Here is a 14,017-nt window from a genome sequence, read left to right as displayed (position 1 = left end):
ACACACACACACACACACACACACACACACACACACACACACACACATATGCGCCCATAAATGTGACACTGAGTGCAACAAAATGTGAATAATTCAAAAAACAAATAAATATTTTATTCGCAGCCATTCTATCGGAAACAAAGTACTGCACACAACAGCAGCAGCCACACAAACTAAATGTGCACTAAAAAATGGATGTTGAAATTGAATTTTGTCCAAAAACGTAATTTGCGAAAACTATTTAAATTAATTTAAATTTGCATTGTCAAAATGTATTTACATTGGTTCGAGGCGCAAATGAACAAGACATTTAACAATTTAACATGATGGCCTACAAAACTTCGTTCTATTGTACACGCGCCCGAAAATTATCTGTCTGATTGAATTGCAAAAGCGCCGGAATTAAGCTTCGGCAACAGATACACCGATTTTTAAATTTAATTTACTGTATTCACAATGATTTGATACGGTAAACAATGTGGAAATTTGTAATGTTGTTTTCTTTTTCATTCAAACATTTTTGGGCGCAAGCACATAGTTAAGTAATGAATTGAATATGAGTAAAATAAATTCATTTGCCGGAATTTAGTATCAGGAAAAACGAAAACCGAATTTATCCGAATATCGAATATAATTCACTGTTCAGTGCTGCACTTCTGAGCATTTCAATGCGTTTTGATTTGTTCAATGACAAAAATCACCGACACATAAATAGAGAATTTTACACATTTCGAACGAATAAAACCAAGAATTGTGTACAAAATGTAAAACAAAAACAAAAATTGGAGACAAGATATTCATATTGCAATCATAATTCAGTTTCAGATGCATGTCGTGTTATTTATTTTGGTTGTTTGTTTGTTTACATCCTTTTCTCAACTGGTTGCAATTTCATTTTCCATATTTATACAATTTATTTTCTATTTCTCTGCTTCTTCTCCGCCCTGGTCTAACTCTTTCGTTTTTTTTTTCTTCTTCTCTTGTTCACAGCAATATTCAGCCGAACAGCAGTTTATGGTAACAACCGACAATTTGGTTGCAACGCGTACTAGCCTTAAGTTACAGCTGCAGAGTTCACATTTCCATGGTTCGCCACCGTCAACAACTGGCGGTCTCACATTAAGATGCATAGCAGAGATCCCAAATTTGTATTATTTGGAAAGCACTGAAGTCGAATTGGGTGCGCCACAAAGAGATCCAGTACCAGCCAGAGGTAAGTGTACATGTCATCTATTAAATTTAAAACATTCACTGCATTAGCATAGTCCGCTCAAAACGCTGTGTGCAAATGTGCACTATCGTCGTGTCCGTTCCATTCCATTCCATTCGATTCGGCTGTACTGTGCTGCAATTCGGCCCCGGGTGCAAATATATTGTGTCACTAATTAGACAGTGTTGACTATTTTGAGGATGTTTACAAGTTTTGTTTGATGTTTCCATTCAACATGATTTTTTTGCGTATTCTTTTAATGCAATAATATGGATGCACGTTTATTTTAAGTGAAGCGATTGTGGTCGACTTTAGTTACATCTTCCTCCCCCCACGAACGAGCACTACAAAAGACAGAAAGGGAAAATGGATGAGTCGAAAATTTGATATTTCATACGGGACATAGGTGGTTCTTTCCATGTCATTGTCAATACACCCGAGATGCACATGCTGGAAAAATCGAGCAAAATTTACATACAATGACCCGCTCATGCAATGATCACGGTGGCAGAAATCAAGAAATAAGCTTGCAATGCTTTATTTTACAACGATCAAAATGGAAATGCCGCACAATATATTCCGCTTTGCCTTTAGTCATCTGCTCGGTGTTTTCTTTTTTACTTCATTTCTGCGCTTGACACAACCGTTCGCATAGAAAAAGCGGTGCAAAACGGAGCAGAAGAAATGCATCGCCGCCACAAAAATGCAGTCAACCAGTGAAACCCCAAAATTATACGACACAACACGGAGGTTGATTTGCAATTTTTCGTATCGTTTAAGGTTTGTTGTGTTTGAAATGAGGAGCATAGCTTAACTCCGATCCCGTTTTTTCGTCCCCCTTTCCTTCTCTCTCTCTCTCTCTCTCTCTCTCTCTCTCGCTCTTCGTTCCGTACGTGTGCATTTGAATTGATGGCTACTGCACACTAAATGCAAGAGAACGAGAACATGCACATGGAAAGATAGAGAAATTTTGAGCTTTTCCAGTTGCAAAATCACACATATCGTGTGTGACACCGGCAAACGCATTCGACGATCTTTTTGCACGGCTGATGACAAGAGCGCTCGTCACTGTATGCTTTTACTTTGGGCTTTACCATAACGGGAAAATGCTCCCTAAAGCCGCTATTACTTTTATTGGATAATAGAAACAACTGCACAACGTGCACACATAATATCTTCGTCGTCTCTGTATATTGTTTGAGGTCCGTGTCGTCGTCGTCGTCGTTGTTGTTGCTGCTGTTGTCTTCGTTCACTTCGAACGACAAAATCTCACACCAGCCACACAACTAGCAGCCATATGAAGTACACAAAGAAAGGCATAACCAGCAATTCCAGTGAATTCAGTAAATGAGATGAGAGTGAGAGAGCCGAAGAGCAGCACAGACCCATTCACACCAAAACCATGGTTTGCCGGAATAACGTATTTGTTCACTGTTGTTTGCACATAATACGATTTCGCCATCAAACTCTCTGAGGAATCTAGACACATCTATAGCAACAGCAGCAGCAGTAGCCGAAGCAGTGGCAAATATTTGCGCATATTCATCGGTAGACAAACACATTCTTTTCGGCTTTATCCTACTGCTGACTGCTGCTATTTTTCTTGTTTTGGAAACGTTCGCTCCCTCTCTATCTCTCCCTCTCTATCTCTTTCAATCGTTCGCTTCCTCGAACTCTCTAGCTTATGCACCGTTGTTCCTTGCACCTCCTTTACCAAAACTACAATTATGTTATGTGTTTTCCCTCCATAATATTATCTCAGAATCCATTTAATATTCATAGTTGTAAGTTGTTAGCACCAGCCAGAGAGACGAACATAACACACCAATTGTAACGTGTGCGCTACCCGAAATACGAAAAGCCAGACAGATAAAAATACAACAAATAAATGCTCGTGAAATTTTGAAACTATATCAGTTTTCTGCATTTTACGTGTTTTCATACTTTTCCTTCGGTCGTTTCATGAGCCAATGCGTTTTGTTTTTAGTGGCATTGTGCTTTGTTATTGTTGATGCTGTTGGTTAGTTGCTTACTTGTTTCTCATTTTTTCTTTCGTGTGTGCTTCTCTTGTTTTGCGTGCTGGTTTTCATGCGGATTTTTTTTGATAGCTAACAAGGAAACGAGTCCAGGAATCATTTTCATGCCATAAACATCTAGCATAACGTTACATCATACATGTACATTTATCTATATAACTGCTAAATACGCAAAACTAACAGCATCCGGATCAACCGCCGGCCAATGCAAATAAAACACGACAAGGATGTCAGTATGCAAATAAATATTTGGTTGACACTTCAACATGCAAAAAAATGGGAAAAAGAGCAAAAAAAGGGACAGAGTGAAAGAGATATACACAATGTGAGAAAATCGCATTCGTTTTGCATGGCTTGTGTAATATTTCGACATAAAGATAAAAATTCCACACACGACCAGATCACATTGAACGTTTTTTTTTCTTCTTCTGTGCAGCCAGTTTCAATATGACTCATTATATTGATATAGAGAGAGAGATATTGCCACGGCATGTTACATCTACATCAGCATTTTGAACTGATGGACAAAAATTTGGCCCGTAAAACAATTCGACACAATACAAAATTAAACCACACTACGATTGCCGTTTTTGTACAAAGTAAAACGAATGTACAACAACAACGACAATAAAATGTGTGCACGAATATTTTTTTCGGATTTATTGATACAACTGGTGGCAATAAATGGCTCGATGAACAGTATTGAAAAATTAACATCCTACTGCGTAATGCGTGAATCATTCTTTCCGGTAAAGAAATTAAAATTCGATATTTCTATTTATTGGCCATTTCAATTCCTTTTCCGGTTTAAGAAGTCGATCATTTATGTATCGAATTTGGAACATTTATTTTAATTCACTGAAATGAACGCCACAGATTTGTGCATCTCGTTAATTTGATTGGAATACATGAATTTCAATGTTTCTTCGCACAAATTATGTTTGCGCTATGAAGTGTATTTTTTAGGGCAAATAAAGAAAAACAATTGGAAATTCAACCACGAAATTGGTTTTGTATGCAGATGCATTTTATTTGATGATTTAACAACAACACCTACTCGAAAAGTTTGGTAGTTTTGTGTGTGCAAATAATTTCGACGAAAAGTTATCGTCAATGTGTTGTGAGCAAGAGTATTTGGCACATACAATTTCACGCAAATGTTGACGTACAGTGAAACGCCTTCAATTTGATTTCGAGCGCGTACACCGTAATCCCAAATTTAGTTTCGGATTAGTTGTGTGTGTGTGTGTGTGTGTGTGTGTTGCCTCGCAAAGTATTTCGCACACGGTTGTTACTTCCCACTGTGTGTAATTTTCCATTTGGCATTGCCGGTGTTTTTCACTGTCATCGCATCCCAGATGTAAATATTAATTTTATAAATCGCTTAGAACGGTAATAATGGAAATATAAATAAAATACATCTGTTGTTGTTGAAAAACCTTCATCAATGGTTTTTGCGCAATGTTTTTCGAATGACTTTTTAGTTTCATTTACAACGATTCCGCAAAAATTTCCACCGCACCCGAAATGGCACATCGAATTCAATGCATTTGCCGGGAAAAGTTTTGTCTGTGTGACGGCAATAAATTTATTTCGACTGTGGGTGTGTGTGCGTGCGATTGTGTATAGTATAGGTAATTGAGCTTGATTTTCATATTTTGTTCACGTTTTTGGCTCGATCAACCTAAAAATGAGACCAAGCACACGCATAGCAAAAAACATACAGCTCATCCGCCTTTGTCCAGGTGAAAGCGCTCATTTTTGTATATTTTTTTATTAAAAATTTACAAGGAAAAGTGGCAAATTTCTTTATTATTGATGGGTATAAAAGCGTGAAATTCTTCTTCTTTAATGCTTTAAATTCAGTGTAGCATTCGTTGATGGTAGAATGTATTAGGCGAAATAGCCCAACATATGCTGCAACAATATGACGAATATACATTTTAATATTGATCTTGTGGTATTTGCCGTTTCATCCAGACTCTCAATTTCTTATTTTCGATGCGACCACCTATTTGTGGCTTGCTTGAATCCAGGAGTAGGCAAAATTATCATATATAGGGAGGAACACAGGCATGCGATTCGAATGGGAATATTTTCGCTAATTCAAAATGAAGAATTCCAAAGAATTTTGCACATTTTTTCCCAGAGCTATGCAATTTTCTTTCCAATTTGCAATTTTATCCATGCAAAGAAGGCTGTACCATGGAAATGAATATTCATTTATGAGGAAAAAAGGAAGTTCTCTCTCTCTCTCTGTGGAAACTTGAATTCGAACATACGTAACCATTTTACATCAATGAGAAGTGGGATCTGTAAAATTTTCAGCAAATACATCCAATTCGATAACTTACGAAACAGACAAACTGATGCACTAGTAGCTTTTCCTGTGATTCAAAATGGCGCTAAATACCCTGGGTAGAGAAAATTGACTTGTTAAACCTACTTTGAAATCATCACTTGCAAGCAAGTGATAAGATGCATGGATCTGGTATTGCTTTGAACGTCATGTCTCGTGTATGTTTTGCATTGCGTGTGTGTGTGTTCCGGCACAATGGCAATAACATGATTTCGGTGGCATACAAAACTGAGTACGACTTCATTAAAATTAGAAGCGTTTCGCGTCACTTTATGGAAATTTAATGAAATATTCATAATTTTAATTGACGATTGTGCCATGCATACACAGAGAGGAGTACACACGCAAGCTCGCACGCACACCAGCATTGTTGTTAATAGCCTATCGAAAGCGCTCGACAAATTCATGCATTGTTAAAGTTATACACAGTCCCAGTGCAAAATGCGAAAGCAACGCTCAGAACACTAAGCTTAATGTCGTTGTAGACGTGGGTACGTGTTGCGGTGTGCAAATTGTGTCGTGTTTTGTGTGTTTCAAAAACAAACAATTTGAATAGGAATTTAAAGGATGTTGTAGAATTTTCCTTCCCCAAACCGTTCATAATGGGTTCGAAGCAGCGAGGTGTGGGTCTCGGTTCAAAATCTGTAAAGGAGTCGTGCATAAAAAAAGGCAGCCGGTGTCACTGTTCATGTCGAGTATCTAAAATTACCTAATTGAAATCAAGTATTCTTTCTGCTTCTGTCTCGGTCTCGGTCTCGGTCTCGGTCTCTCTCTCTCTCTCTCTCTCTCTCTCTCTCTCCATTTTCCCCTCACTCTCCCCATCACTCGGTCTGTGTTGATTGCAATTGTGCAATCGGATTCGGCATATTTCAAGTGAAAATTGTATGCATAACCAGCAATTAAATAGACGGAGTATTTTTATTCATTGCATCAACTGTAGTAAATTGTACCGTACGTAAGTAGGTTGCTATTACGTTTAATTATAACTGCATTCCCATTTTGCACCGTTGTCTCGGAACGGTCTATACTCATTTTTATTCACTCCTTCACTTCGCTTCAGAGGAGGAATCTTATGTACGAGATGGCAATTATCACGTAATAAACGTTTTCCATTTTCAAAGAATTGTTTAGACGTAATATTCCCATTCAATTGTATTACACTGCATTGTTGCACTTCTGTTCCCAAGTATGCCAATCATTCTCTCATGCATGCATTTAACCGTTGCGAATAAATATATTTTCAAATTGGCTTTTAGTCGAGCATAGTTTTCAGTGGAAAATGTGAAGAGCAAAAGAGCGTGTCTCTCCAAGGATTTATTTGCAAATGAAACATAACAAAGGAGTTTGTGCTCTCATCATTTCTGTATTATGTTTAATAGATTTTCATCGATGAAATAACAAGTGACTCTCTATTCACTGATTAAATATTTGATTTCCGTTCGTTTACCGAGTTGATTGAGACTATCCGCAAATAAAGTCGGCTTTTTTGTCCATTGATTATGATGCAGAAGTTGAAAGTGAAATACAAATGAAATATACGACCCATAATATCGATCAAATGATTTTTTCCTATTTATACTTTCTTGATTTACGTGTGTACATGTGTATGTGAGTACGTGTGTGTGTGTGCGTGTGTGTGTCAGTCTAACGAAACCGAAAACATCTTTCAAATACGAAATAAAGTTTATTGAAGTGAACAAAAATAAATGAGCCGACTAAGTTCATTTGAACATCGATACCGACGTTTTGTTGAATTGTGTACTGGACAAATTGAGCCTTTTACCCGCTGACCGATCCCATTCAAACATTCAAAATGTGTATGTGTATTTTGAAGTTGGTGGTTTCGAAAATCCCGATTTGAAGGTGCTCACTTCGGGTCACATATCCAGGTAGACCGTAAATGATATATCATATAAAAGCTGACAACGGTCTCGAATGTGCACACTGGAAATGATGAAGACAGAAACTGTTGCTGGCAAGGGAAGGAATGTGGGAGAGAGAGGTTGAGAGAGAGAGAGAGAGGTTGAGGGATAGAAAGTGGGGATAAATGAAAAGCAACACAAAACCAATATCCACTACGACGACTTTAAATGTAACGAGATGGTGTGTTGTAGTGAAGGGTGTAATAACTGATGTAGTTGCCGTTCGCATTAAATATGTATCTATGCAAATCGATTTCGATAAATTTTCCCAAGTGGTCGTAAAAATGCGAGATGAAGAGAAGCGCACACAGCGTACACATCGATTTCATTGATATTGACTCTTATATTACCTGATAACTTGAGAACTTCCCTCGTATTCGCTTTTATTCCTTTCCACTGCGGCTGCAATTTAACTTTGATTGTTTGGAATTGAAAAATGTGGATGTGTGCGTATTGGCCTGTGTGCGTGTGCCATCAGTGCGAGTAAAACGTGTATGGCCATGCAAATCAAGCGAATGGAATTAGCTGTTCGAACACATTTCATGTGACATGTTCGGGTTTAACTTATTAGATGAAGAAAAACAACAACAACAACAACAACAACAAGAAAACAATCACTAATGGGAAATAAAATTTTAAGACTCCGCCGAGAATAGTCGGATGCCTTACTCATTCTTTCTATGTCTCGTCTCATGTGAATGTGGGCAAAATCTGTTAAACGAAATTGCAATCGGCAATTTCAATCCAGTGTTAAGTTATTGTTCTCGTTTCTAAAACACTTTCAGCCGAGCCGTGTACACTTTCTCTTTCACTTGATCCACCTTGGCATGTAATAAATTCCAATAAAGAAGTTGACATGTGTCAAACCTGAACCACTTTTCTAAAACCTTTTTGTGTTTATTCGGCTCGTTCTTTTTTCCACTTGCCTCCTTTCTCTCTCTCTCTCTCTCTCTCTCTCTTTTCGTTCTTTCTGACTAGCTGGCTGACTGGCCCTTTTCTGACTACACATCAGTCGATCACCGGTGACCTTTTTGATTTCAAAAACAGCACACAACATCCGTATGAAGTTGTCAAGTTATTTCGTTTTCTCTTCTTTCTCAGCAGCACACATTCCACACATACACGCACACAGGTGGTGCCTACGTTGATAGATATTTCATTACATTTTCCACACTTATTTATTATTTGAGCACCATGGTGAATACAATAGCGAAAAGGTCAAAGTCGTGTGCTTTTTGTTTGTGTGAAAATGCCACCACAAAAAAGTGATATACGACTAGGTCGTCTCTGGTTCATTTGATTTGTTTTTAATTGTTCCCACCCATGCAGACAGATTGATGGTACTTTTACGAAAGGACAAAAGCGAAATGCTATTGCAGTTTTTATTCGTTAAATAAAAAAAAAAGTTTCCCTTTCAAAAGCAAAATTTTAATAAAAAAAAAATCCATTTGTTATCTTCCACAGTTACATCGAGCTCAGCATCACTTCCAAACCGAACCAAAGCTGCAGTGGCAGCCGCATCGAATGTCATCATTTCACTGGGTTTGATGGTACTCCACGGCTTCTGTTGAAGCATTGATAGACCATTTAATCAAACATTTTGTCTGTGACAAGCCAATCTTCTTAAGTTGCTGATTAATATTTTTTTTCTTTTATTCACGTTTATTTCCACATGATTGATATTTTCGTCTGAAAAATGCCACACAAAGAAAATATTATACTAACGAAGTGAGGGGAAAAAATTTACCAAAGTCATCATAAGTATATTGTCTTCAATTTTTATGCATAATTTCGTTTAGTAACCACCTATTTAGACAAAATTTTCAAAAAAGAGTGCAAAATATGAAGATTTTGTTTTATAGACACATACACTCAAACAAAGCTTTTCTTTTCATTTGATACTTTTGTTTTAATTTGAAAATATATTTGAAATCAATTTAATTGGGTTGTCCTGATTCGAATGGCTATGCAAATTATACAAATTAAGAAGTAAAGAAAAAGTTCGCCGACAGCGAAACTTAGTTAATAAAAAAAAAAAAAATAATGATGAAAACAGGTATTGCAATAGCTGCAAATGAAATTGATAACATCAAGATATAAGATCGAAGGTAAGAAAATTGATGCTGACACGCTAGAAAGATATTAAAGGGAATAAAACCGTTTGGTGTTGTCAAACAGTTTGTGTGTTGTACTTGCATGAAAACTGTCATTTAAAGAAGCATATTTATAGGCATTTTCATTGTTGTTTTAATTTTCATTTCAAAAAATATTGTAAATGAGCTTTATATTTAAAAAAAAAATCAAAATGAGACACAAAAAAACCATGTAATTCAAATGATTAACAAAAGAATCATGAACACAGAAAAGAGAAAATTTGCGAGAAAAAAACTAGTCCCGAGTGGGAGTATGAATAAGTGTGCGTGATTATCATTTTGGAAAATATTCAATGTGTGTGAACAGTGAAGTTGGAAAATGTTGTGGCCAAAGGTGTGTGATTCACATTCATACGATATCGCACAAACAGGGGAAAAAACCGCGTATTAAAAGGAAACAGCAAAGGCTTTGCATATTTTCGATCTATGTTTAAAAATCTGTACAACGAACACGAGAAAAAACTGGAGAGAAGCAACAGCAGCAAAAAAATTGAAACAAATCAAATACTGTCACGATATCTATAGACGCCGAGTGAACACACTGCGATCGCAACGCATTTTTACCGTGCACATCATTTTTCCACACACTATACGTTCAAGTCGTTTGCGTGGCCTGCACATTTCTGGCCACGATATGTGCGCGTTCCTATCATAATATTGATCGAAAAATTGATCTTTACGCAAACACTCCAGCCATAAATCACATCACGCCATTATTATTATTCGATTTTTTTCCCTCTTCGGTCTGCTTATTGAATTTCCGCATTCAGGTGTGTGAACAATTTGCATACTTGAAGCGAGAGCAAATTTTCCACATACACACACACACACACACTCTCTCTCCTTCACTCTCGTACGCGTCATCGCACACTTTAAAATGATGCATTGAATTTATTTGAATATTAATTATTATTTACACATTCATCCAAAAGTAATGTTAGTTCAAAATGAAAAAAAAATGCACATTATATGAAGAAATTAATGATAGGCAATAAAATTATATGAAATATTCGTTTACAAAACAGATACAGCCCCCAACTACATGCTCCCCCATCCTTATTAATGATAAATCATATATGCATACAGCGAATTCCGAATCAAACCAATTATTCAATGCATTCGATAATATAAAACTTGCACACAACAAGAAAATGGTTTAAATGTAAGATAATTGACGAAGACAACAAAAGAAAAGCATGAACGAGTACCCAATCAAAACATACACATACACAGCAAAACTGACAAAACCAGAGTCGAATGACAAATAAGAAAAATAGCATACTCAAGTGATTACCGAACGTCATTCCGATGTGGCAATGGCGAATGATTGAACGATGTTAGGGCGATTAGGTTGGTGGCGAATGAATGTTGCACTGATGATATATGAGAACGAATGAGATATGGAATACGGCTAATGTTATTTTTTATTGTATGAGGACATTCAACTCGTTCGTTACCCCCCCCCCCCCCATTCACATTTAATGTTTAAAACATTTAAATAACAACAAAGAACATTACTATTAATCCTGTCGAAATAAGCGTATATATTTAGGTGATAGAATAAACAAAAGAAATAAATATATAAATACACTTACGATTGCAAATTATTTGATTATATAAATGAAACACACACACATAAAATAGAGGATATACCGGAAAAACCGAAATAACGAGAACCATGGCCACACAACGGTCCCACAAAAAAAACACTGCAAATCCATAAAATGCATCAGACTTTTCTTGCTCTCGCTCTCTGCAGCAACTTTTTTGCACAATGGTTTAATAACAAGGAAAATCATGAATTATTGTCATTAATAAGAACACAAAATGAATAAGTACTATTTGGAAAACAGAAGAACCAACCAAACACCACAAACAGACAGATAAAAACAAAGCCATTTTCAATTTTTGAGCTATAGCAAATGGAAAAATGATCAGGCAAAACACTTCGACTTTTTCAATAGCTATATGAGTTCATAAACAAACGAAAATTGCAAGAGAAAAAGAAATAACAATTCCACAGACACAAATAACATCTACCATTTCGAGAATAAACAAAAAAATATATTAAAATGAATGAAAAAAAAACTTTTATTTTTTTATAAAAGTGAAGCAGACAGAATTTTTTTTTTCAAATAATATTTCATGGCATTAGATGATGGCAACAAAAAAAAATATAATACGCAAAACTCGATGTGAAAAATAATTGATAAAATGAAACCAAACAAAACTCACATACACACACACACACACACAAACTAAAGGAAATTAAAATTAATGAAAAATTAAACTATTTATATGATATTGTTATGAATTATTCTTGAAGCAGCTGAAATCCTAGGATAATCACATGAATTATGAACTTAAATTGTGTGTAATTGTGAAATGAATGGTTTAAATTTGCTATTCGAATTATTAAAACAAAACAAAAAAACAGACATACGAACAAGAAGAGCAAAAAAAAAATCGCTTATAAACAGCTATAGAAAGCTCGAGAGCACACAATTGGCATTGGATATACAAATTTGGTTTGTAAGCATTTCGACGGCCGTGTTATTTGAAAAGTATATGAAAATGGGAAACTGGACTTTTTTTTGGCTAATTTATATGATACATGGCTTTGGGTTGTCGATTGCAACGAAGCCAATTATAATTGCGTCGATCAATGCATAGTTAAGTAATTTATCAAAACAATCAATCAATCAATCAATCAATCAAAAAATTCACAAACACAAAAACACACTCACAAACACACACACACTCAGAGAGAAAACAAAAACGTCAATCACCGCTTCTCATTTCTATGAATTTCTTCGTAGATCTTTAAAAAAAAATTCTTCCCGTCAAAACTATTTGCTTTTCAATCGTTCGATTTGTTTTCTTGAAATCCTTCAGAAGCTCTACTTAGATTTAATGAGAAAAAAAAATATAAATGATAAATGTTTCAATGTTCAATTACGGCCTCATGTCGCGTTCAATACCAATTTTTATCCAACCAAACGATCAGTTCAAGCCAATCTGCAGAGAAAAATGTTTTCTAGTTAATATTTTATTCGTTTAGCACAGTTCATTTAATGTCTTTTCTGGTCATTTTCAATTAAAAAAAAAGGAATTTGAAATGCGTTTAAATTTCATTTGATCATTTACCTTGTGGATATGTTATCATGGTCTTTTTGATTTTTTAAGTTTTTTTTTGGTCTTTTGGTGCCATGAAAGAGCCAAAGATTTACAATTTAATTTCATTCAAACGAAAGGGTTAATTTCCAAATTTGTGACACTTTTATTGCTAGGCTAAGAAATTAAATTGGTAGACACGATGCAAATAGCCAAAATTAATCAGGATATTTAATGGAAATGAACATATTTGATTTCTGGCATAACTAATATATATATATATATATATATACAACTAGTTGAAATCTAGTGTTAAGTTGGTAGTATATTATTGTCATACATTGTGCGAAATATTTCAATGCCAAGACACAAACAAATGAGCATGGATTAGCCCAATTAAAAATTAACGATTTAAAAAAGAAAAAAACTACAGCAACAACAAGAAGAGAAAAAAAATGGAATTACAGATGAAATATAAAGATATTTATACATAAAAGAACCTACTATTTAAGACTCAAATTGAAGTGAATAAAACAAAAACAATGTGTTTAATGAAAATATGCATTGCAAAAAAAAACAAAGAATAAGAATTAAGAATTAAATATGAATCTATGGAAATATGCATGCATTGATTGAGACGCAGATTGTAATATACATGCATATTAATCAGAATGCGACACTCACATACATTTAAAAGAAAAAACAAAAACTACAACTGAATCAAAATGGTCAAATCAATATTATAGTACGAGCATTGAATATATAAAATGCGCATATAAAACTCTCTGCTTCCAGCCGTGGGAAGTTGGGGGAGCCACTCTGTGAAATCAAAGTGCGCCGCTTGAACTACCTTTTCTCCGAATCCATTGCAAGGATTTCCCTTCCCGTGTGGTCTCAAAGACCAAAAATGGGTACTACAATGTTCTTTTTTTTCCCCGTTTGTTTTGAACAATTCAACAAAAGTAAACAAGAAAATATTATTATACTTATAATAATAAGGAAATAAAATCTGTATGTGAACAATAAGAACGTAAATAAAATTTATGATGGAATAATCGATGGTGTGCTCTTATTTTTTGCTCTGATGCATAGTCAGCCCTTCAATCATTTGCTCATTAGCATGTAATTACTTTTGGGTTGCACAATTAGCTCAGTGTATCTCTTGTTGGCCCTCTTCACGCCGCGTTCCTTCCCCCACTTTGCATCCAGGATCTGTGCAGTGT

General features: G+C 35.5%; 1 protein-coding gene across 2 annotated transcripts in view; it reads left to right on the top strand.

The window, feature by feature from the left end:
* Nucleotides 1-11,689, top strand: part of LOC129578019 (uncharacterized) — a 247,842-nt gene extending 236,153 nt beyond the window's left edge. Inside the window, exons 6-8 of one of the 2 annotated variants that reach the window (XM_055466053.1) lie at nt 991-1,213; nt 8,992-9,077; nt 9,237-11,689. In XM_055466053.1, coding sequence (XP_055322028.1) covers nt 991-1,213; nt 8,992-9,077; nt 9,237-9,251 — 324 coding nt within the window. In that variant the 3' untranslated portion in view covers nt 9,252-11,689. Of the gene's footprint in view, nt 1-990; nt 1,214-8,991 lie in introns of both variants that reach the window. The other variant, XM_055466052.1, reaches the window with a different exon arrangement.
* The last annotated feature ends 2,328 nt before the right edge of the window (nt 11,690-14,017 follow it).

The sequence above is a fragment of the Sitodiplosis mosellana genome, unplaced genomic scaffold (genome assembly GCF_009176505.1).
Source record: "Sitodiplosis mosellana isolate CC-2019 unplaced genomic scaffold, AAFC_SMos_1.0 Smas_scaffold_6226, whole genome shotgun sequence".
NCBI classification, from domain to species: Eukaryota; Metazoa; Arthropoda; class Insecta; order Diptera; family Cecidomyiidae; genus Sitodiplosis; species Sitodiplosis mosellana.
This window is presented reverse-complemented; position numbering and strand designations above follow the sequence as displayed.